Source organism: Alosa sapidissima, chromosome 16 (genome assembly GCF_018492685.1).
Source record: "Alosa sapidissima isolate fAloSap1 chromosome 16, fAloSap1.pri, whole genome shotgun sequence".
NCBI classification, from domain to species: Eukaryota; Metazoa; Chordata; class Actinopteri; order Clupeiformes; family Clupeidae; genus Alosa; species Alosa sapidissima.
In genome coordinates this window covers 34,671,910-34,694,942 of record NC_055972.1, presented here as the reverse complement: position 1 = coordinate 34,694,942, position 23,033 = coordinate 34,671,910, and the positions used below count along the sequence as shown (strand labels likewise).

Sequence of the window (23,033 nt, the reverse complement as noted above, 5' to 3'; positions counted from 1 at the left end):
TGTATTTACTATTTACTCTTTCCTTTCTTAAGTATTCTTGGTACCTCTCTGGGTCCTCCCTCAATCTTTGTCTGTATTTTCTCACTCTGTCAGCTCTACTTTCATCTTTCCGTCTAGGCATGTTGGCAATTCCTCTCTGACCGTAGCTATCTCTACAAATTAACCATAGATATTTATATTATTAGTGTGTGCCTGCCATGTCTACACTTAACAATGACATTTACAATGATACTGATAAGTGCTGTTATGTCAATCCTATAAAGCAATCAGTCAAAGTCCCGCTAAATTAGCACAGAAAGTTTTCCTAGAGGCCAGAGGTAGAACCATATAGCCTTCATTCATCTCAATAATGAGTCATTTAACCATCTAAGCTATAAGAATTGATTAAATTAATCTGGCATAGTTCATTTTATTTTAGTCCTAGTCAAATCACATAAAACATTACAGAAATATGACTGACAAATTATTTGTACTGAAAAAGAATATATGTGCACTTGAATGTTTCTATTTATTTATCAAAATAAAGAAATGTGTAATTTTGTCACTACTGAAACATTCACGTCACAACCGAAATGTCAACACATGTTTCGGTTGTGACTGTTTCGGTAGTGACGATATAAGCTAATTGTGATCCTAGCACTAAGATGCTAGTCAGTATGTAGTTAGCTAGCACAGTTCTGGACATTGAAACATGACTAAAACCTAAATGACCAGTAGAAACACTCAAAAAAACTTATTTAAGAGTTGAAAATGTGTGATCGGTAGTGACATTCATAAATGTCACACACTGATTTCCAAAATTTCGATCACATTTACTTCAAAACGGTAGGACTGATCTACTCACCATGCCACCATGAGGGAGAGAGGCGCAGACAAACTTCCTGGTCCAAAATGGAGGGGAGTGGCTTAAAGCAGTATCATATTATTGACCAAACTGTACAATGTTTCGGTAGTGACGTGAAAATATGGGACAGCTATTTTTACATGATTATTCATGATTTTTCCTGAAAATATTCAATAAATATATATTTTTGCTTTTAATTACTAAAAGTATTCAAAAAGATACTTCTAAAAACAATGATAAAACATTTTTAAAAAAATATTTCATATTTTTTTTTCTATGGTGAAATTTAGACCTTAGGGTTTGGGACAACCACCTTTCAATAGAAAGCACCATATAAATGATGATATTTTATATATAAAGCTTGCAGCTACCTCAAATATTACTTTGGGTTTTGATTGCTATTTGCTTATATCTTTTTATTATCAAACATTTTCCTACATTAATGCTTTTTAAATTAGTTTTTTGGTTCCGGGACAGCAATTTGCACGAATTCGGTAGAATCGCCCATATATGTCTGTGAGTGATTGCAGCTGTTTGAATTATATTTTGTGTAGATTTCCTTACTCTGTCTAGAGCTTTTCTATTAGCAGTGGTGCAGCTGCTAAACCACACCAGAATGTCATGTGAGATGATGCTTTGGATGGAGCAGTTGTAAAAGGATAGTAGCAGTTTCTGGGGGAGGTTGATTTTGTTGAGCGACCTAAGAAAATATAGTTGCTGTTGTGCCTTTTTCACAAGAGCTGTGATGTTGGTTGCCCATGTGAGGTCCTGTGAAATGTATGTCCCCAGGAATTTAAAGTCCTTGACCCTCTCCAAAGTGTCCCCGTTGATGTAGATAGGGGCATGGTTGGTCCCCATCCTCCGGAAGTCTACCACCACCTCTTTGGTCTTAGAGGTGTTGAGAGACAGGTTGTTGATGGAGCACCAGGTGGCGTGTTTTTGTATTTCATCCCTGTAGGCGGACTCATTGTTGTGAATGAGTCCAACAACCGTGGTGTCATCTGCAAACTTGATGAAGATGTTACTGTCATGAACTGGGGTGCAGTCGAGTATAGGGTGTAGAGAAGGGGACTTAACACACAGCCCTAGGGGGCTCCAGTACTGAGTGTGAGAACGGAGGAGAGTTGTGAGCCCAGGTGAACTGACTGGAGGCGATCTGTTAAAAAGTTGTAAATCCAACTGCAGATGCCGGTATTGATGCCAAGGCCATGTAGCTTGGACACCAGTCTTGCGGGGATAATGCAGTTGAATGCAGAACTGAAGTCAACAAACAACAGCCTTGCGTAGGTGCCAGGATGTTCAAGGTGAGTTAGCACACTGTGCAGGGCTGTGTTTATAGCATCCGCAGTTGACCTGTTTGCCTGGTAGGCAAACTGGTGCTGATCCAGTATGGGGGGGAGGGAATCTTTTATGTGGTGTAGCAGTAATCTTTCAAAGCATTTCATGACGGTAGAGGTAAGGGCCACTGGTCTGTAGTCATTGAGGCTAGTCGCCCCTGGCTTTTTCGGGATCGGCACCATGGTGGCAGAATTGAGGCACTTGGGGATGGAGCAGGTAGACAGAGAGAGGTTAAAGATGTGGGTGAAAACCTCAGTCAGCTGGTCGGCACAGTCCTTCAGCACTCTCCCTGGGATCCCGTCAGGGCCGGCAGCCTTCCTGGGGTTCACGCTGCAAAAAGCTCTCCTGACCTCCTCTGTGTACAGAAAAAGCTTGAGCATCTGTAGGCATGAGTGTTGATATTGTTGCTGGTGTTGGCTCAGTCCTGGTTTCATTCACCTCAAAGCGTGCAAAGAAGAGATTGAGCTCCTGGGCCAGATTGCAGCTGGCACTTGGGCTTCAGTCTTTTGAGCCCTTGAAGTTTGTGAGATGTTGGATTCCCTGCCAGACACGTCTGGGATCCCCCGCATTAAAGTGCCCCTCTATCCTTCTCCTATAGGCTGCCTTAGCCTCCTTTATCCTGTCTTCAGGTTGGATCTGGTGGTGCTATAAAGTTCCATGTCTCCGGACCTAAAGGCTCTGTCGCGGTTTTTCACCTCTCTGTTCATCCAAGGTTTGTTATTTTCATAATATTTCACTCGCCTATCTACAGTGACATTGTCAATGCAAGTTTTGTTTGCAGAACAGTGCAAGTGTAGCCCTCGAGGCTCTGCTTTGAGAACAGTCCCCAGTCTGTGCACTCAAAGCAGTCTTGCAGTTGTGGAATTGCAGCAGCTGGCCACATTTTTGTTAGTTTGACTGAAGGCATAGATCTCTTAACAACAGGTCTATATGCTGGTGTGAGAAAGAGGGTCAGATGGTCAGACTGCCCTAAATGGGGGTGAGCGGAAACTTTATATGCCCCTCTGATGTTACTGTATACATGATCCAAAGTTTTATCGCCCCTAGTTGGACATGTTACATGTTGGTAAAGTTTGGTAAGGACGGTGCGCAGGTTTGCATGATTAAAGTCCCCTGCTATAATAAAAATCCCGTCTGGATGTGTGGTCTGGAGTTTACTAACACTTGTCTGCAAGATATCCAGAGCAATGCTAGCGTTAGCACTGGGTGGGATGTAAACAGCTGTGATAAAAACAACCGTGAACTCACGCGGCAAGTAGAAGGGTCGACATCTCAGGATGACAAACTCCAGATCTGGTGAACAGTGTCTTTCCGTCACTGTGGCACTGGTACTCCATTTGTTGTTAGAGTAAACACAGAGCCCCCCTTCTTTGCTCTTACCGGAGTTGCTAGTTCTATCGGCCCGGTGTGCTGTACGGCCTGCAAGCATAATCGCCTCATCTGGAATCCCCGTGTGCAGCCACGTCACGTGTAATCACTACCAGCGAGCAGTCTTTGACAGATCCGTTTGCCTCGATTGTAGCCGCTAGCTCATCCATCTTGTTGCATAGCGATCTGGCATTAGACACGAGAATGCTGGGTAGCGCAGGCCTGTGTGGTTCCCTCCGTAGCCGGACCTTGACCCCTGCTCTGCAACCCCGCTTCTGTCGTCGGTCTCTGCGCCGCCTCCGGCGTCTGCCTCCCGGGGTAATAATCCATTGACTCTCCACTGGTCGAGCGATCTCCGTTGGTACATGCCCAAAGTAGTGAGTCTTTGTTATAACTGATTCAGTGTACAATGTCCCTATCATTAGAAGTTCCTGTCGATGATATCTACAGGTGTTCATGGGCACTTGCCCTGGTCACTTCCAGGCTAACGAGTTTTGACTAAAAACGGTAAAACACACGCTTTCTCAAAACACATCCGAATGACATGATTTTGATGTCAACTCAACGTATGTACTCCCAATCGTCCGTAAATTGATCTAAAGTGCATTTTACTCCGGATAATTCCTTTAAGCCAGCAACTTTCCATCCACTATTGTAATTCCTCTGGCATTACATTTCTAGTTTAAATTAAAGTTACTTTTCTCATGAACCGTTTACCAAAACAACTAGCGGCTAACATCGTTTAAAAGCTGAGAAAAAGCTCTTTCGTCTGATGTGATACATGTGATATCTATGTGACGGGTAGGCTACTTCGGGAGTAGTTCAGCAAAGAATGGGTGAATTTGGACACATTTTCTTTCTTGCAGTGCGCTGTCACTTTCTCCACTGCGTAAAAGACTTAAATTAATTTGCGCTGTGAATGCTAAGCTTAATTTGACAGACCATAGGCTAAATAAAAATCGCTACTCGGACGCAAAGCAGAATATCGAAAGAAAGGGGCACCAAGGCCACAGTGGCCTGTGAACCTCCGATTTTCAAAAGGGCATCACGGCCAACGCAAGGGGCATAGCCGTCGTGGCCGCCGTAAAATTCCCACCTTGACTTATAACACAGTTAAAGAATGACCAATGTTAACAAACTAACTGGCTAGATCACATTAGAAAGCTAACATACACATTAGCTAAAAAAAAGAACCTTATTCAAAACAAGAATAATACAAACACTAACACTACAGTTAAAGGTCTTTATTTAAACCAGTAACAACAATCTATATTATAGTATAACCTTTATGGAAATATGATAGCCCTCTTTACTGAAGTATGAAACAGCAAGTGCTATGCACACAGTGTGGAATGGCAGGGGAATGCTGCTGCTCCGATATTTATACTATCCAACCAGCAACCAGCAAAATTCAGTCGGGGCGAATTAGAAAAGTGTGATTGGCAGATTCAATAGCTGTCAAATAAAATTGACCAATTAGGTGGGGCAGAAGATATTTTTTTGGGGGGGGGCATTGCCCCTCCAGCCCTATAGACCTCTGAAGTTCGCCTACAAAAAATCTGCCATCTTAGACATCCGGTATCTGGCGATTTTTCCTATGGGTCTATTCTAGACAGAACATATTTAGATAGACCTCTGAAGTTCGCCTACAAAAAAGAACCAATACGGCCATCTTTGCCCATATAAGGAGTTCCGGTGGTTAATTGAAGCTAACTACCAAGTTGCATTGCAAGTTAACTCTGGGGTAGCAAAAATCTAAGTGTGTCACCTTCACGTACCGGAGATCACAGTATCCACTCGAAGGCAGAGGACAAAAGTGTGTTCAGGAAAACGTCTGCATTTCAGACTTTTTTTTTTTTTATCCTCGCGAGGGTTTGGATTGGTTGGATAATTCAAAATCCCCATGTTATTTTCCCATAGGAAAAATCGCCAGATACCGGATGTCAAAGATGGCAGCTTTTTTGTAGGCGAACTTAGCTCCGCCCTGTTGACCGCAGGAAGTAGTAGCTTGAGTTGTTTTGCGTTGGTAAATCGTTGTCGTTTTATGCGCTGGTGAAAAGGAACGGGAATTGTTCACAAGAACGAATTGTTGTGAGGTTGACACAGCGGTTCCGCGACGTGGTTCGAATTGTACGTTACTAGAACTAAACAAACCCACTCAGAAAACCATGGCTTTAACGGAGGAGCTGCGGGCCGGCTCACGGATACCGGTGACTATTGAGCAAATACTAAATGATACATTGGTGGTCACGCTAACATATCAAGAAAGGAGCTACACGGGCATATTACTTGACTCTACTAAAAAGTAAGTTTAGTGTTCTCCAATTTGCATGTCCACCTCTGTGTTTACGCCCTAACCTTAACGTTAAGTTAAATGCCAATTTAATTTATGGCCTAGCCCAACGTTACTTGCAAACGTTAGTAACTTAACAGAATAACGTTAATCGAAGTCTAACATTGGACAGATTGTGTTAGATATGATGGCTGTTTTCAACTGTTAACATAAATGTCTAGACATTAGATACGGTCATTGTTATTGACAGTGTTAAAACCGCTGAATTCTGTTTGGCCCACATGACCATTTGCTAGACAAAGCCCGAGCTAGCTGGATAGTTAAAGCAGTCATTGCCTAGCTAATTAACATTAGGGTAGCTTTGTTTTCTTTATCTTCAACACCGTCTTGCTTAACTTCAACACAGATGTAAACACATGCATCAGTTTGGAAGATGACCTTCGTAGAAACGGTGAAACCGAAGAGAATATCAGATCCCATTGTCGGTCAAGCCGATAAAACGTCCGAGGAGGACTTAATAATGGCTGGACACTCTGGGAATCTTATTTAATGTTTGATCAAGTTTCGTTGTAACACCAGTAGTTAACGGTGTGGACTGAAGATTGCAAGATTGGGCCACTTTTCCAACAAAACATTCTAATTGTGAAGGCCAAACATGCAGGGTCGATGTTGACCAGCCTTGATCCAGTCGGATACGTATTCACTTGTTTTTATAGGTCACAGCAGAGCCATATAAAGGTACCTTTATATGGCTCTGGGTCACCGTATTTCACTAGTAGGGTTAGACATAAATTAGACATTTTTTAAAATCATGTTTTGAAATCAATGTTTGGAAACTACAGCCCTTTGAAATGTTAAAGGTGCAGTCGGCGATAGTATGCTTTTCATTCATGTAAAGTTAGCCCATAACATTTTTTGTCACATTCAGCAAACATCTCCTCATGATCCACTCACTAGCCTCCATATGAGTAGGCTACATAGCCGTGCCGGGCAGCCGTGTCCTACTGGTTAGCACTTCGGACTTGTAACCGGAGGGTTGCCGGTTCGAACCCCGACCAGTAGGCACGGCTGAAGTGCCCTTGAGCAAGGCACCTAACCCCTCACGGCCCTAGCGCCGCTGTTGTTGCAGGCAGCTCACTGCGCCGGGATTAGTGTGTGCTTCACCTCACTGTGTGTTCACTGTGTGCTGTGTGTGTTTCACTAATTCACGGATTGGGATAAATGCAGAGACAAAATTTCCCTCACGGGATCAAAAGAGTATATTCTTACTTATACATAAGTCCAATGTTGCCCGCAGAGCATTAGTAGAGGAAGTTAGCGCGTCAGATCGTCACATACTGATGAAATTTCCTTCCTCAATGAACCGACCACTGAGTCAATTTTTCCAAATTTATGGTTATGGGATTTGGCAGACACTTTTGTCCAAAGCGACATACAAATGGGTCATTCCACGTCAATTCAACCAGGGCCCACGCACTTAGGTCTCAAAAAATTCTGAAACAATTACCAGGTGTACCTATATTACCCAGGAGACACACTGTAAAATTACTTTTATGTAAGATCAATACTTTCCAAGATACAGACCGTTTTATGGGGGGAGGTGGCTGGTACAGAAATATGAATAGTGTAGCAAAATCGCCACGTTTGGTCTGGATGATCTGCATGGTCATAGCTGTCCCTCAAAGTTGATCAAAATTGTATTGGAGTTTTTGGCTGGGCTCTGTTTAGGCCTTCAGAAGACATTATTGGTACTCAACATAGGCTCTTGATTTATTTTCCTTACTGAGGTAAGTAGAAACACTCTCTCAAAAAGCAATGAACAGAAAAAAAATCCTTCAGGGTCTGAACAGCAGACCTAACAAGTCTGAAATATCATTTTGGTTCTCATTTTCAGAGCGCCCAAACACCTTGTTGGAATATGCAAAGATTTTTAAAAATATTTTTTTCTTTATTCTCCATGATCCCTTCTTTTTAAAAACACCAATTGGACTTGTCTTATACAAATCTTTCTTTTTTATTCCACCCTGAACATGGGCAAAGTGCACCATTGAGATCAATATGTTCATAGGTTACTCTATACAACCACAGGTGGCGGGCGATGTAAAGAAAGCACCCGTTTGATAAAATGAGCCAGTGGTGGAGAAATAACTTTTAAGAAATGTTCTGTAGCCTAGGGTAGGCTACTGCAAAAAACATTGGGTACTAGTGATGAGAATCCGCCAACCACTTAGTCTCAAACCGAACTACATGGCCAGTTGAATGTTAATTCTCTAAAAGGCAAGCAGTTCAAGAGTGTGCTAAGAGATCATTCTGTTTTTGATACTGTACTTAAAGGTGCTCTATGCGATGCCACACATTTTTAGGCTAAAACATTTTATGTCACTTACTGCAAACATCACCTAACCAATCGCTAGCTGTCTGTGTCCTGAACACTGTAAAACAGTGGTCTCCAACACGGTGCCCGCGGGCACCAGGTAGCCTGCGGAACGGCTATGAGGCGCCCCCAGCGCACCTTCTAAAAATAGCCTTCAGGTCGCCTGCAGATCACGCTCTAAAAACACGCTCCATTGTGAAGTTTTCAATAGATGTTTAAGTCTAGACCAGAACCATTTTAAGAATCTATGTAGCCATACATCTGTAACATTAAATTGCTATTGGTGATGCCTTACAAATTGTAGCTGCGTTAAATTTTAGCCTTTGGCTCCAAATCCGTTTCCCATTCAATCTTTAAACGACAACGGAAGCGGAGCGCATACACGCTGCTCGCACGCATAGACAGTAAAGGGGGGAAAAACTTGCTCGTCTGGTGTAGCCAATGGAAGCATATCTTTGCAAATGTTCTGTGGACATTCTATGTTCGTCAAATACGGTTCTTGCATGATTGTTCAAGGACTGAAAAACGATTGCTTTGGCTCACAGGCCTTTTCTCCTCCGTAGGCTACTGCCATATAATAGCGCTGAAACTTTTGTGGTATGCTTGACTGAGCAGGACTGTGCATTACCTTTTTTGTCAGATCATGGAGAGATTTCAGGTGTGCAATAACTTGAAAAGGAGTCTTCATATGTTAGGGTGGTGTGGGTGATTACTACTGAAATGTTAAAACCGAATTGTCCACTGATATCAGAACTTAAACAACCCCTGAATTCATAATGGTGGGTGGGTATAAATTGGGTACAAATTGTAAACCAAATTATTAATTGCACAAAAATATTGTTTTTGTGAATTAATGAACAAACTGAACAAATATGTTGGTAGTGTTGCATATTGATATTAAAGTATTGAAGAATCAGATGAAAATACAGTTGCTTAATATATAAAGACTTATAGGCCTACAGAATATTGATAAATTTAAAAGTAAAAATCACATAGGCCTATTATTTAGGAGGACTACCCTCACAAAAAAGGGGTGAGGGTTTGTTTGTTTCAAATGAGTAGCCCCCCATATGATTTCGGGTCTTCAGGTAGCCCTCATTACCAAAAAGGTTGGAGACCCCTGCTGTAAAACAACGCGATCTCTGTGGACAGCCCAGGCTCCAAAAACAGCAGCAAAAACAACCTGGGCAAACCTAAGCCCATACAAACATAACAAACTGTTCCAGCAAATCACAGACGAGATGCGCGTTTAGGAGAGTTTAAATTGCACTGGAGCAGCACGGGAGGGGGTGGAAGTAGCGAGCTAGCTTTCTGTTTTGTTTGAAAGTCAACAGAAGTGACGTTACCGAGCATCGCTTAGAGCACCTTTTAAATTGGCAAGTGACAAAGTCTGAAGCTATAGCTGCAGCATGTTGATTGACTAGTTTTTTTTATGTAAGGACATGTTCAAGGAGTTCAGATAGAGCCTGTATCATGACCATATTTAGTTAAATGTGTTATACTAATTTTGGTAGCCTACTGTACTTAAATGGCTAGTGTTTTCTTTATTCATTGAATCCTCCATGTTTAGAGGCTTGTGGGGATGCACAATGTGCTAAAGGTGGCAAAAAAATCTGTTTGGTACTGCTAAGTTGTTTTGTATTGTTATGGTTTATGCGTGCAATAAACATTACACTTCGTGAGAAAAAAAAAAAATTGTGGCATTGAATCGTGATATCAATTCTAAGCTAAAAAATCGTGATTCATATTTTTCCCCGAATCGTGCAGGCCTATCGTGCCCGTAGCGAGACACCTGGCAAGTTTCAAATCAATCAGGCCAACGGTTCGACAGATATGTGAGGAACTGACACACAGACAGACAGACCTTCCTGCAATTTATGGATAGATATTCAAAAAACTAATCCGGCCCCTGTCCGCTTTTGACCCGTTTATCAGGTAGCATGTCAGTAATTAATGTGGTCCATATCACTTGATGATCATAATGGTCACAAAAATTGGAATCTATTGGGCACAAATAGCAAGCTTGCACAATAGGCTTTAACAGTAACAAAATATACCAACCAATACCACAAATAACGAATACATTCAGTTATACAGTTGAATACATTCAGTTCTTAAAAACCTATAATGTGGAGCAACATGAGTTTCAATGTGTGATGTGGGTGACAATTGTGGTTATATAGGCAGTACCTTATTCAGCTCTGCTATACCGTGCTACAAATTATCCATCAGTTACAAACAAATGCAATAGCTAAACGATAGTGGATACTTGACGCTAACTCTTTGCTGCGTCTGAGAGAGAGAGAGAGAGAGAGAGAGAGAGACTCAATGATGGTCTGTGTTAAGGTAGGCCTGCTTCGTACTACTATCGTCTACTCTGGTAGAATTGTATACTAGCTACAATACATACTAGTTCACCCACAAACCGCTTACACTTGGCTTGCACCCCAACCTCTGTGATTGGCTCCTAGACTTCTTGACTGGCAGGCCTCAGTCTGTCAGGATTGGCAATAAGACCTCAGGGCATAAAAAAAAAAAAAAAGGTTTGGTTCCTGTTGGTTGTCAGTTGAGGCCATGGGTCGGTAGGGAATTTTTTTTTCTTTTTTTTTTTTTTTCCCAGTGGCAGTAAGGGATAGGTAGAAAAGCAGTCCCTCCAGGATTTCACGAGGTTTTTTGAGACTGTTTCGACCTAAAATGCCTGGATGGAAGTTGCGGTGTTTTTAGCTGTTTCTTGTGGAGAAATTGCGGGAGGAAGGGAAAATTGCAAAAATAGTTGATTTTTTTTTATTTTTATTTTTTTAATTTAGGGCAATTAAGGTTAGTAAGACCAAAATCACACTGATAATCTTGATGCTTATTAAAAAATCAAAGTAGGCCTACTTTATTTGTGAAAATGCTTTGACTGCGGTAATTCACAAAGCAGTATAACCTTTTGTAGAACTGTCCAAAAAAGACAGTCACCTAAAGAGATGGCATCATGTCATATGTTTCAATACATTCATATATTTTGTAATTCATATTAGGTTCATATCTTTTTAATAATTCATAGTCTGTGGCCTGCATAACTACTAATAGCCAAGTAAGTATCTAGTAATTTCATATTGATGTAAACTATTTGACTACACTTCTGTTTAATGTCATTACATTGGTGGTGTACGTCTAATTGACTGCCTGCTCCTTTAAGGACGTGAGAGTAGCCTAATTACATTTCTGAGTGGATTGGAAGGCTTGCATCTCACTGTGTTCGGCTACGAGTGTAAATCACTTTTTGCATAGTGCATTACGATATGTGGATGCAATTGGGAATGTCTTCTATGTCCTTAGTTAAAATAAATGTAAAAAAAAACAACTCGAATAAAATCATTCTTGGATCATAGAAGAGGTACTGTAAATGTCTTGCAATTTTATTAATTTCTATGATTTTAGTAGCACTACTCAAACTAAGCCCACAAGCTAGCAAACATGACATAAGCTAAAAGGACATATCCAGGTAAACGTTTGCCAATGGGTTGCATAGCCTACTCAAATGTCACTAAACCAAGTAGGCCTTAATTAACTTACTTTCATAGCCTAGGTAGGTTAGCAACACCAGGTTGAGAGATGCAAGTAAGCAGATCATTAACGTTAGCCTTCTATTTGTTGTCATCAAAACTGCAGAGGAACGAACACGTTAGTGCAGTCTTTGGTGTCATATGCAGAAGGTGCAGAAGTAAGTGTGCCATCTGGTTCAATATTCTGTGCGAGGGACTGTTGTGGTAGGTGAAATTTCACGGTGAAACTACGATGATTGGTCAAATTTGCGAAAATGTTGCGGTGTTTGGACAAAATTGCGAGTGCCTTGGTAAGTGACGAAAACAATCGTCTTCGTGAACAGCTGTGCATAGGCTACTTTGTAAAAGAGAGAATACGCTCATAACGCAAGGGGTAATTAATGTAATTATTTATTTGTGGATTTATTTAATGTAGCCTAGACTATTTAGTGTTATTTCTTCCCCAAGCTCATAAAATAAATTTGGGTCGCACATAAATTGGCAGGGTCGGTTGGAAACCGGAACCCAAGAATTTTTTTTTTTTTATGCCCAGCCAGCATCATCACCAACTTTGGCACCCCACAGGGATGTGTCCTTAGCCACATCCTCTACACCCTGTTTACCCACGACTGTGTCGCCTCCCACAAGGACAACATCATCATGAAAGTTTGCGGATGACACTGCAGTAATCAGTCGCATCACTGGGGGTGATGAAGCGGCCTACAGGAGGGAGGTGTCAAGTCAAGTCAGTTTTATTTGTATAGCGCATTTAACATGCACAGAGTGCAACCCAAAGCGCTCCACATATAAGACATTGTCATTGACACATAGACTAACAAAGACAATAGCGGACGGAGTGGCGTAGTCGCCAGCGTAACCGTGACACCAAGACATAGAACTACATTTAAGAAATAACAAACGCAAAAGATGCCGGACGGAGCGGCGTAGTCGCCAGCGTACCCGTGACCCCAAGACAGACAACAAACAAATTAAGAAATAAAATAAATAAAAAATAGAATTAGTCCAATTTCCAACCGGCTGAAAATGTCCAAGGGCAATGATGCCTCGCGTGAAACTGCGCACAGCTGTGTCTCCACAACCGATGCAAAGCCAACAAAGTTCTTTACACTCACTGGCAGTCTGGAGATAACGTGAACGTTAGGCCTTGTTAGTCTGGAGATCACTGGAAGCATACCAGTCCGAAAGTCGTGGGCGATCTTGTAATGCAGAGTTCTTCAACGTTAACGTTAATGTTAGTCTGCTTAATCCAGGCAGTTGGCATGGCAGCTCACAGGTCAGAAACAGCTCGGCAGCCTCGGCAGATCTTTCGCAGAGTAGCTCCAGCTGCTGTCCCGAGAAATCCCCTCGACCAGACAGCGAAGTGCAGCACCGGCTCACAGATGGATGGGAAGGATGTAAGAGGCCCAGGGTAGGGATCGACCGATATGTTTTTTTTCAGGGCCGATACCGATATCAGTTATTACCAAAACAGGAGGCCGATAACCAATATGTAAAACCGATATGTCAGTTGTCAAAAAGGGGGGTAGGTAGTAAAGGCGATATGCTGCAAAAAATTAATTCAAAAGCATTTAATTATGCAAACTTTTCTTTCTTCTTTTGATACACAATTGTCTATCAACTTGCATCACTTGCAAGTGTAAATCCTGTGTATCATGTTAATCCAAGAGCTAAGTGATGGCAATTATTTTCATAGACTAGGCCTACACAATGGGCTATGTGCTTGTTAAGGGACCTGTCACAAAGAAGATGCTTTGCCATCGTGTGTGTGAGTGCACGAGAGAGGGAGAGGAAGAGGTGCATGCGTGATGGCAAGTGTTACGGTTGAATAGTTTAACAAAACAGTTTTAAAATAGTTCTTAGGCTATTTAAGTATGCAATTTGTGTCCATGTGTAGACTACAAGCTACACTTTTGAGAGCCTAAAGCTCAGGACGCGATTTAGTTCAGGTCGGATTAAATTACGGCTGGCCCTGGGTGCATGTTGTCTTTTCTGACAGTCCGTTTCAAAAAGGAGCAATTAGACTTTTTGACGTTTGCTATTGCATAATTTAGGACTTGTCTGTACTATGTCCGCCGTGGTGTCCCGTTATTCACAATTAACGAACGAGGCGGAGGCAGAGAACTCCCGACACGCAGCACCCGAGTTTGTAGGCTAACTAGTAAACAGTAACGTGCATCAATCGGGAATTCGCTAAATGAAGGAAGTGGGTGCTTTACTCATTGATCCGGATCAAAGAGACAATAGCTTACAAAGTGGTGTTTTTGTGACTTCAGTGTAGATGATTGTGATTCATTGCAACTTCAGCAATGTAGGCTACCTTCCTTACTGTCGAAAAATGGCTCCGTACAGCTGAAGCCCAGTCTACAGTCTGCCTCAGTGAGAATCCTAAACTTTTGTCTGTGTTAAGTCTTCGATCCTGATTGGCTGCATTCGTGCTAACTAACAAATCAGACGGTGTAGTGGGCGGGACAATGCTCTTGACCACAGAGTAGCAAATGCAGGGAGTGAGAGACGCTTTATAGACAAAGTAGCGCGTTTCATTCTTTATCCATTTCAATATCGGCTTATCGGTGGAAAAAATGACCGATACCAATTATTATAAAAATGCTAAATATCGGTCCCTAGCCCAGGGCAAAAGGTAGCCATAGCAAGCTCCCAATGGACAGACGTTAAAAACATCAGCCAACTTGAAAGCAGTAAAAAGGACTAAGAGAATAACACAAAAACTATCAAAAATAACGTAAATAAAGAGAGAAAACATTTAACTAGACAAATCAATACAAAAAATAAACATGACATTACATAAAATTACCAACATTACATAAAAACGAACAAAAACATGATGCCAGACAAAGCGACGTGTCTCGCCAGCGTCCCCGTAACCTAGCAACCTAGCAAAGGTGTGAGGACAACAAAAACACAGACAAGACAAAGGAGATGATGGAGGAAGGAAGGAGAGTAGACCACATCAACCACTGTTTATCTGGGAGCTTGAAGTGGAGAGGGTGAGCAGTTTCAAATACCTGGGTGTTCACATCAGTGAAGACCTCACTTGGTCACTGAACACCACACAGCTGGTTAAGAAGGCCCAACAACGGCTGTATTTCTTGAGGAGGCTGAGGAAGTTTGGCATGTCACCCACAGCAACTTCTACAGCTGCATTGTTGAGCACCTTAACCAGCTGCATCACAGCGTGGTATGGCAGCACTACTGCTGCGGATCGCAGTCGCCTGCAGAGAGTGGTTAAGACTGCTGAAAGGATTATCAGGACTCTACCTCCCTCTCAGCAGAGCATCTACCATCGCAGTGTCCACAGGAGAGCTGCCTCCATGCTCAAAGACCCCACCCACCCACAACACAGACTTTTCACACTTCTACCCTCAGGCCGGAGGTACAGAAGTGTGAAATGCATAACATCACGCCTAAAAAAACTCTTTCTTCCCCTCTGTGATCAGACTCCTTAACAGTTGACAGGAATCCACGGACCACCCTGATAACGTACTTTTTGTACTTTTACACCCACCCGCACCGCACCTACCTGCATTTTGCACAACACTCATTGCATGCACATCTGGCACTTTATATCAGATACTTTTGCCATTGCTCTTATTACTTATTGTATTGTATCTATTGTTTGTATTTGTACGCTTTTATATATAAACTCGGCATCAGTGTGGACAGCAATGAAAGAATTTCATTGCACAGAGAAAACCTGTTTTCCTTGCTGTATATGACAAAACACTTTGAACCTTGAACCAATGCAAGATATATTTATCTCGACATCATAAGGCGGGAGGTGTGTGTTGCTTTTAATTATTGAATGTTCTATTGAACATATATTTTTATTGATATCGATTACATGTGTCTCGCAATATCGCTATCTTTTTATCGCCCAGCTCATTAACCTTTTTATTTAATGTATTAATTACATGTTTCAAAACGGATAACCTTCATATCAGGCCATTCTTTTTCTTAAATGGAAGTAATAGTGGGCAAATCTTTTTTTGGGTAGGAATGCTGACAGTTTTTGTAGTGCTTTCATATCCAGCAACATGTTGTTATTATATGTTCTTTCCTGTTGACTTCAAATTTTTACAATGACCATTATTATTGAATGACAAAGGAAACATATAGGCTGCATCCGAATAATCAGTATACTAATGTCAAGTTTATTTATATAGCGCATTTCATACACAGACGTCATTCAATGTGCTTTACATAAACAAAACCAAACAATAATAACAAATAAAAGCACAGAAGGGCAATATAAGTTAGTCAAAGCATAGTTCAAAAACGTTGGTTAAGAACGTTCTACTGTCAATTTAGTATGTTCTTTATGTATGCGAGTAAGTAGTAAGCACACAATTCGGACGTACTGGGCAGCCATCTTGCCAGTCCTTTGACCCCTGATGATTACATGTGACGCACCCACACATGATGCACACTGACGGATGCAGTGAACATTTAAACCTCGGAGACACCTCGGAGAATTTACCTCAGAGCCGGTCATTCGCCTTGTTTTGATTGATCCGATTGAACGTATTTTTGGAAAATGTCCTAGGCAACGAGAATGGCACTTGATATCACCACCAGAAGGCGTTGAAGTCGTGAAGAGCAACTTGCAGGCAGTTTTTAATGCATTTTTCTAGGAGCTGGGTAAAACATGTTTGTATTCTCTTCATCAGTGTTTTAAATTGAGGCTGTTGTTGACTGTCAATACGAGATAAAAACAAGAACCCCACATTACTTAATTAATTGACTGAGCAAGCTAATTTATTACCACGTTGTGTTGTACAACAATTATAAAAGTTATTGTAAGTCACCTTGGACAAAGGCGTCTGCAGATACCATAAACACCTCACAACTTCGACCAACTTTAACGTTACCTTTTAAAATACTTGATAGTTGCTACAGGTAACTGATAACAGGTTGATGAAATAGTTGACACCGACAGTTAGTTTTATCACTTAATTCTGAATGTTAATCAGGTACAGGATTGAGTTCATTCATTAGTTCACAGTGAAACATTTACATTTTATATGGAAAAAATATAGCTTCTTATTTCTAAAACAAGAAGCAATAATTCATTGACAGACTTCGGGTCCAACATCCTACTGCCCGCTGAATAAAGCTGTTCCCATCCTGTGGCTGTACTTCAGTGATGGAGATCTGAAGCCGAATCTCAGCTTGTCACGGCAGACCATCACTGCGCTCACTGCGTCACTGAGGTCAGACTCTGACCATGGATGGCAGAGACACGTAGAGGTACTTGTGTTTCTGTATTGGCTTGCCCATGCAGCGTCTTACCCTGTGGTGTCCAGGGCTTTTGATATACCAAGGTCAACGGTACGTGACATCATCCACCGGATCTGCACGGCTGTCGTGGCCATTCTCCGGAGGGTTATTGTGTATCCTCAGAACCTGGAAGTGGTGGGTAGATGGCTGCCACATCTGCATAAAGCCACCATCAGCTGATGCTGCCTGTTTTAATAGAAAGTTGTTTTATTCTGTACAGATGCAGGCCATCTGTGACCACCAGGTCAAATTTGTGAATGTTTTTGTAGGGTACCCTGGCTCTGACACAACATCAGAATACTTAAAAACAGTCCCGTGTATGGAGGGCTTGTACCCACCTGCATGGTGGAACATTCTTGGGGATGGTGCAGACCTGAGTGAGCCTATTTGTCTTATGACAACCCTGTTCATGCACACTACAACAACAGGCAAGCACAGGCTAGAAATGTAATTGAGTGGGCATTTGGGATGATGAAGGCAATGTGGAGTTTATTGTCTTTTTTTTTTTTTTTTTTTTAAGCTTTGGAAGTCAGTCCTGCTTTTGTACCCCATGTTGTGCCATTCTGCACTAACCTTCGCCAACTGGGACATTGTCAAGCCTGAAGTCGATGACTTTGACGTAGCTAATAACGGTCTCGCAGACGAGAGAGCCATTGAGACGAGGCGTGGCGTTTTAAGATGTTCTCATCAAATTAGTCAATGAGGGGCAGGAAAGCATAGCAACCGTTTCCATGAATAAAACAAAAACAAATCTACGTTAGCCGCGCTACTTGGAGGGCACCATTGTTTTGTTTTGGACTAGTCTGCAGTAGTAATATAGCCATTGTAGGTCATTTATTAAAGAATACATATTTTTATTAGATTATCTTAAAATAATCTATCTTTATGCTTTTACTCTATTAAATAAATCAACCAGAGTATTTCACGTCATCTGGTTAAGGCACATGGAACATGTTCCTCCTTCTGCTTCCTCTCATTCGAGAATTAGCATTTCTCTTCATTCATAGCTTGCTAGCAACATATTAGTGGTTGATTTTACATGACCATGGTAGTGTTCACCGTTGTGAACGTGACCATGAACGATAGTTTGGAAGTTCTTGACTTGCTGCCAAAACAACATTGTGCAGAATACGTGACTGAACGAACTGATGAACAAATCAGAAGAACTAATCATCTTGGCGAACTGAATGACACAAACTGTGTCATGACAACGAACGATAAAATCCATCGCTAGTCTGAATGCAGTCCGCTGCCCCAAAATATTCACGATTGTTGAAGGATTGTTGTTGCCACATAGAAGCATTGCATAGAACACTGCGGGCTAAATCGCTATTAAATCCGCTTAGCATCGTGACCATGCTGTGCAAATTTGTTCAAAACTGCTGCATTAAAGTTAACTCTGCTAAGGTCCTATCACAACATAGTAGGCTACATTGAGGAGACTAAACTAATTTAGCTTATGCAATCAAGCAATATCTCTAAAGCTAACGTTAGAATGCTGTTTGGATGTCTGGTTTAGCATGATTACTTACAGCTGTTTGTCAATTTCGTTACTCATGCAGGGCTCATTTTATTGACATTGAATGTTTGCAAAATCCCGATGTAAAGAATGCATTACTTTGCACTTGTATAGTCTTTTATTTTGGAATTTTAAGAGCAATAAACATATTGCAATGTTAAGAAATTCATGTTTTTCCATTCATATATGTAAATCAACATGTATAAATTGCTATTAGTCAATTAATGGGGAGATAATCGATAATCGAATCGAAATCGAATCGGACTGAAAAAATGAATCGTTAGATTAATCGATGCATCGAAAAAATAATCGTTAGATTAATCGTTTAAAAAATAATCGTTTATCCCAGCCCTACCGGCAATGCTACAGCGGATTTAAGCTGTCACCTCGTGGCGAAAAGTTCCGCTTTAGACCTGTTTTTTCTTGGTCAGTGGGGTTATGATTTTTAGTGGCTTTAAGATGGTGATTTTTGGATCATGAGCCTGACCACACCTGTATTTTTAATTGACACGCCCATGGGGCGCAATGTTAAACTGAACATGGTTAAACTTCTGTTTTTTTTTTTGTTTTTTTTTTATCTTTGTAGATCCGGGCTCTTCTGCTTACCTGACATTACAGTGAATTCAAACGATCGTCATCCTTCAAGACAGGAATTTGAGAATGCAAACCAAGAACCTGACTGTAAACTGCCCTTTCCACTACTACAGCAAGCAGAGGATGAAAACGGCCTTCCTGAACAAGATGTCTCAGACCCTTCACCAGTCCCATTGCTTGCTGGCCAGGTCTCATACCCGTCTTATTTTGAAGGAGCCCCATTCCCTCAGCCACTTTGGGTTCGTCACAGTTACAGACAGTGGATACCGCAGCCTCCTCCACGACCAATAAAGCACAAGAAAAGACGAACTAGGGAGCCAGGAAGGTTGACTGCGAGTACGATCCGTTTGAGGCCGCGTCAAGTTCTTTGTGAAAAGTGCAAGAATACGGTCAATGGTGATGAGGACATAAATGTAACAGAAGACCTGTCAGCCAGGAAAGAGAATTCCCTTCAGGGTAGAAATGTTAAGGAATCCCCCATGAAGGGATTGAAACATAATGATGAAGACACCTTTGGAGAGACTAAAAGGAAAGTGGACATGCCCAGTTATGTTAGCAAAAGGTTCAGAAAAGACAAAACAGAAGTTGAAAAATCCCCTGCTTCAGATATGGTTCCCCGTAGTCCTGTGATAAAGATCTCATATAGTACTCCTCAAGGTAAAGGTGAGGTCATGAAAATCCCTTCTAGAGTACATGGCTCAGTCAAGCCATTCTGCCCAAAGCAGTTACTGCAAAATGGACTTGGGATTCATGGTCACAATCAGGTGACTGTAAAGACCATGCATGCCATGGATCCAACCCTAACAGGCTTAACAGTATCCATTCCTAAACTAAAATTTCCAAGACCTCCGGAGCCCCAAGGAATATCATCACCAAAGATTAACTTGAATTCACATTGTGCTAGTGAAGAACAAAAATATGATTCTATGTATGAAGCTAAGCTAATGACTGATGACCTCAAGTGTAGAAAAGGAACTGGTTTTGAACATTCACAGTTGGATAATTCAGGAGACAAGGCCTCATTGGAGTTATGGTCAGAAAGCTCATATGAAGAAGCAGGGCGTGGTGACCTCACCCTGCTAATCAACTTTCATAAGAGAAAGACTCACTCCTCAAGTATTTCTGTCTGTAGTAGTGACAGTTTGGATGAATCAAAATCATTAAATTCAGATCGTACATCACCAGAGTTGTGTGACCTGGCCCCTGGGGATGATGTTGCGGTCTCCTCCACCTCACATGGAGGAAGTAAGACTGTGCCACCCCTCACTGTCCGTCTGCACACACGTAGCATGTCCAAGTTTGTGACTGAAGAAGGTCATGCAGTTACGGTTGGTGATGTGGTTTGGGGAAAAATCCATGGGTTCCCCTGGTGGCCAGCCAGAGTCCTAAGCATTAGTGGTATTTGTAAAGAGACAGCGAAATTCGAGACTACTTGGCCCGAAGCAAAGGTGTCATGGTTCGGCTCACCCACCACCTCTCTGTTGTCTGTCGCCAAACTTTCCCCATTTTGTGAATTTTTCCAAATGCGTTTTAATCGCAAGAAGAAAGGGATATATCGCAGAGCCATTGTGGAAGCTGCAAAGGCCACTGGCCACATGAGTCCTGAGATCACCTCTCTTATCTCTCACTGTGAGACATAGGTGAGTCATTTGTTATGATATAACTATTGCACCCAGTTAATTTTATTTACCGGTATTTGTTTGGCTTTTTTTATAAAGGCTTCCAGTTACATAATTATAGAGTGACTTGTATGTCTTTAATGCAAGCAAAAAAAAATCCAAGCAAAAACACAGATCAAAGTAGACTTTAAACAGGGTTCCCACGGGGTCTAAAAAGTCTTAAAAACATTGAATTTATGAATTTGGAAATAATACCTTAAAAAGACTTGGAAAAAGTCTTGAATTTTGATATCTGGGTCTTAAAATTTGTGTAGTGTGTAACTTCTCCGTATCGCATTCTCCTCAAAATTTGTCAACCACTATTATTTTGATTAATTAACGTAGCCTATATACAGAGTGGCGGAACCAATAATTGAGAACGCAACGCAGGTCCAAACACGTCACTTTGCTACAGCACTAACACAGACACAGACCACAAGCAACAAGCCAAGGTTTGTGTACGTTACCTAGCTACCCATTTCATGCTGGGGTTATGGGGAAATGTAAATTTAACAAAGTGTGGCGAGATAAACAATTTTGTCACTTTTGCACAGTAGAGTCTCATGCCAATTCGTCCAAGCACATCAATTCTATCAAAGGGAAGGATCAAACTCCTTCCATCGCCGGAGTGTTTCCACCTGTTAGCCTAATTAGCTGGTTTGATTTACATTGAACTTAATGAGCATCAAACCAGCTAATAGGCTGACTGAAAAACACACCATGCTAATCTCTAGGTATGGTAAAGGGTAACTTATGTGATGTGGGGCTATTTTAATTCCAAAAGGCCAAGGGAACTTTATCAGGATGCATAGTATCCTGGATCCATGAAATAAGTGGCCTTTAAAAATAAAAAATCTGCCTGCCTCTATGGGAATTTAACATACCTCACTCCGATGGCATTGCAATTTAAGGAAGAACATTTATTTATTTACGATAAATTCTTCATTCACTAAGAAAATTGGTGTCTTTTAAAGGTTGGATTGTTACTCATTTTTTTAATTAAGGCATAAAGATCAATTTCTAACAGATGATTTTTATATTCCTCTTTTTAGTCAAATTTAGCATGGGTTCAAATACTTATTCTCCCCACTGTATATTTTCTAAAAGCACACGTATAAACTCTAGATTGATGTTAACCTATTTAAGTTTAACGGCGTGATTGTCGTGAGCGCACGATTGGCGCTTGCATGTTCGGCCTTATGTCTACGTGCGCACCTGAGGCTACTCAGCTGCAAGAGAAATAATTTCCCCTGTTTGTATGTTCACTGCAAGTTGGCCTACCATAACTTACCAACTCTGCACTGTAGACCCTAACTGGCTATTTATATTTTTTTCTGTGAAATAAGCAAATGTATTTGTTCAACTGAAGCAGAATTATGCATAGCCTAGGCTACTTGGAACATAATACATTTGACAAAGGACAGATGTATGTTGACAAAATATTAACTTTCAGTGTTTTACGATGTCTTTGTCATGGGGAAGTGTTTTTCCCCATGCATTTATTCTAGGTTACTGTCAGTGACTGCCGTGAGAGAAGCGGGTTCTGTGTTTCGTTCATGTCAGTGACTGACGCGAGAGAAGCGGGGTCTGTGTTGTGTTGCGTTGCGTTAATTTATTTTCATTGGGCATACCGTGCCGTGCCGTCCACAGCTCTTCAGTTCTGACAAAGCCAAAATTACTCCTTTTGAAACAATGAGTGCAGGAAGCGCGTTTGTATGGTTATATTGCTTGACGGGGGGGGGGGATCCCAAGCTGCTTTCAGCCATAAGGCTACTTTGAGAACATTTCAATTCACCCGACACTAATATTCAAAATGTTGAAAACTATTTCGGCATAGCCTATAAAGCAGTTTAATTAAATGGAATGTTAGTTGTAAACAAACGAGCTACTTGGTGAGGCTTGGCCTCACAGATGCGCTCGTGCCTTAGATGGCAGGAAAAATCTTCACGATAGGCCTATTAACTAACCACCCGATTCACGTTGGCTGGGGGGAAGGGGGGCCATCAGACATTTGTGCCCAGTTAATCCGGCCCTGCCCCCCAAAAATCACACCTTCCCACCTCTGACAGCTTAAGAAGTCAAGAGGACTCCTTACTCACAGACCTATATCACAAACCTGCGGAATTTTGCCGTGTTTTGAAATCCTATGCAGCTACAGGAGCTTCCAATCGCGAGGAAGCAATTTTGCATTGTAGGCAT

At 41.5% G+C, this 23,033-nt stretch overlaps 1 protein-coding gene across 2 annotated transcripts in view; it reads left to right on the top strand.

The window, feature by feature from the left end:
• The first annotated feature begins 5,508 nt into the window (after nt 1-5,508).
• Nucleotides 5,509-23,033, top strand: part of pwwp2b (PWWP domain containing 2B) — a 33,978-nt gene continuing 16,453 nt past the window's right edge. Inside the window, exons 1-2 of one of the 2 annotated variants that reach the window (XM_042065917.1) lie at nt 5,509-5,855; nt 19,169-20,421. In XM_042065917.1, the coding sequence (XP_041921851.1) occupies nt 5,719-5,855; nt 19,169-20,421 (1,390 nt within the window). In that variant the 5' untranslated portion in view covers nt 5,509-5,718. Of the gene's footprint in view, nt 5,856-19,168; nt 20,817-23,033 lie in introns of both variants that reach the window. The other variant, XM_042065916.1, reaches the window with a different exon arrangement.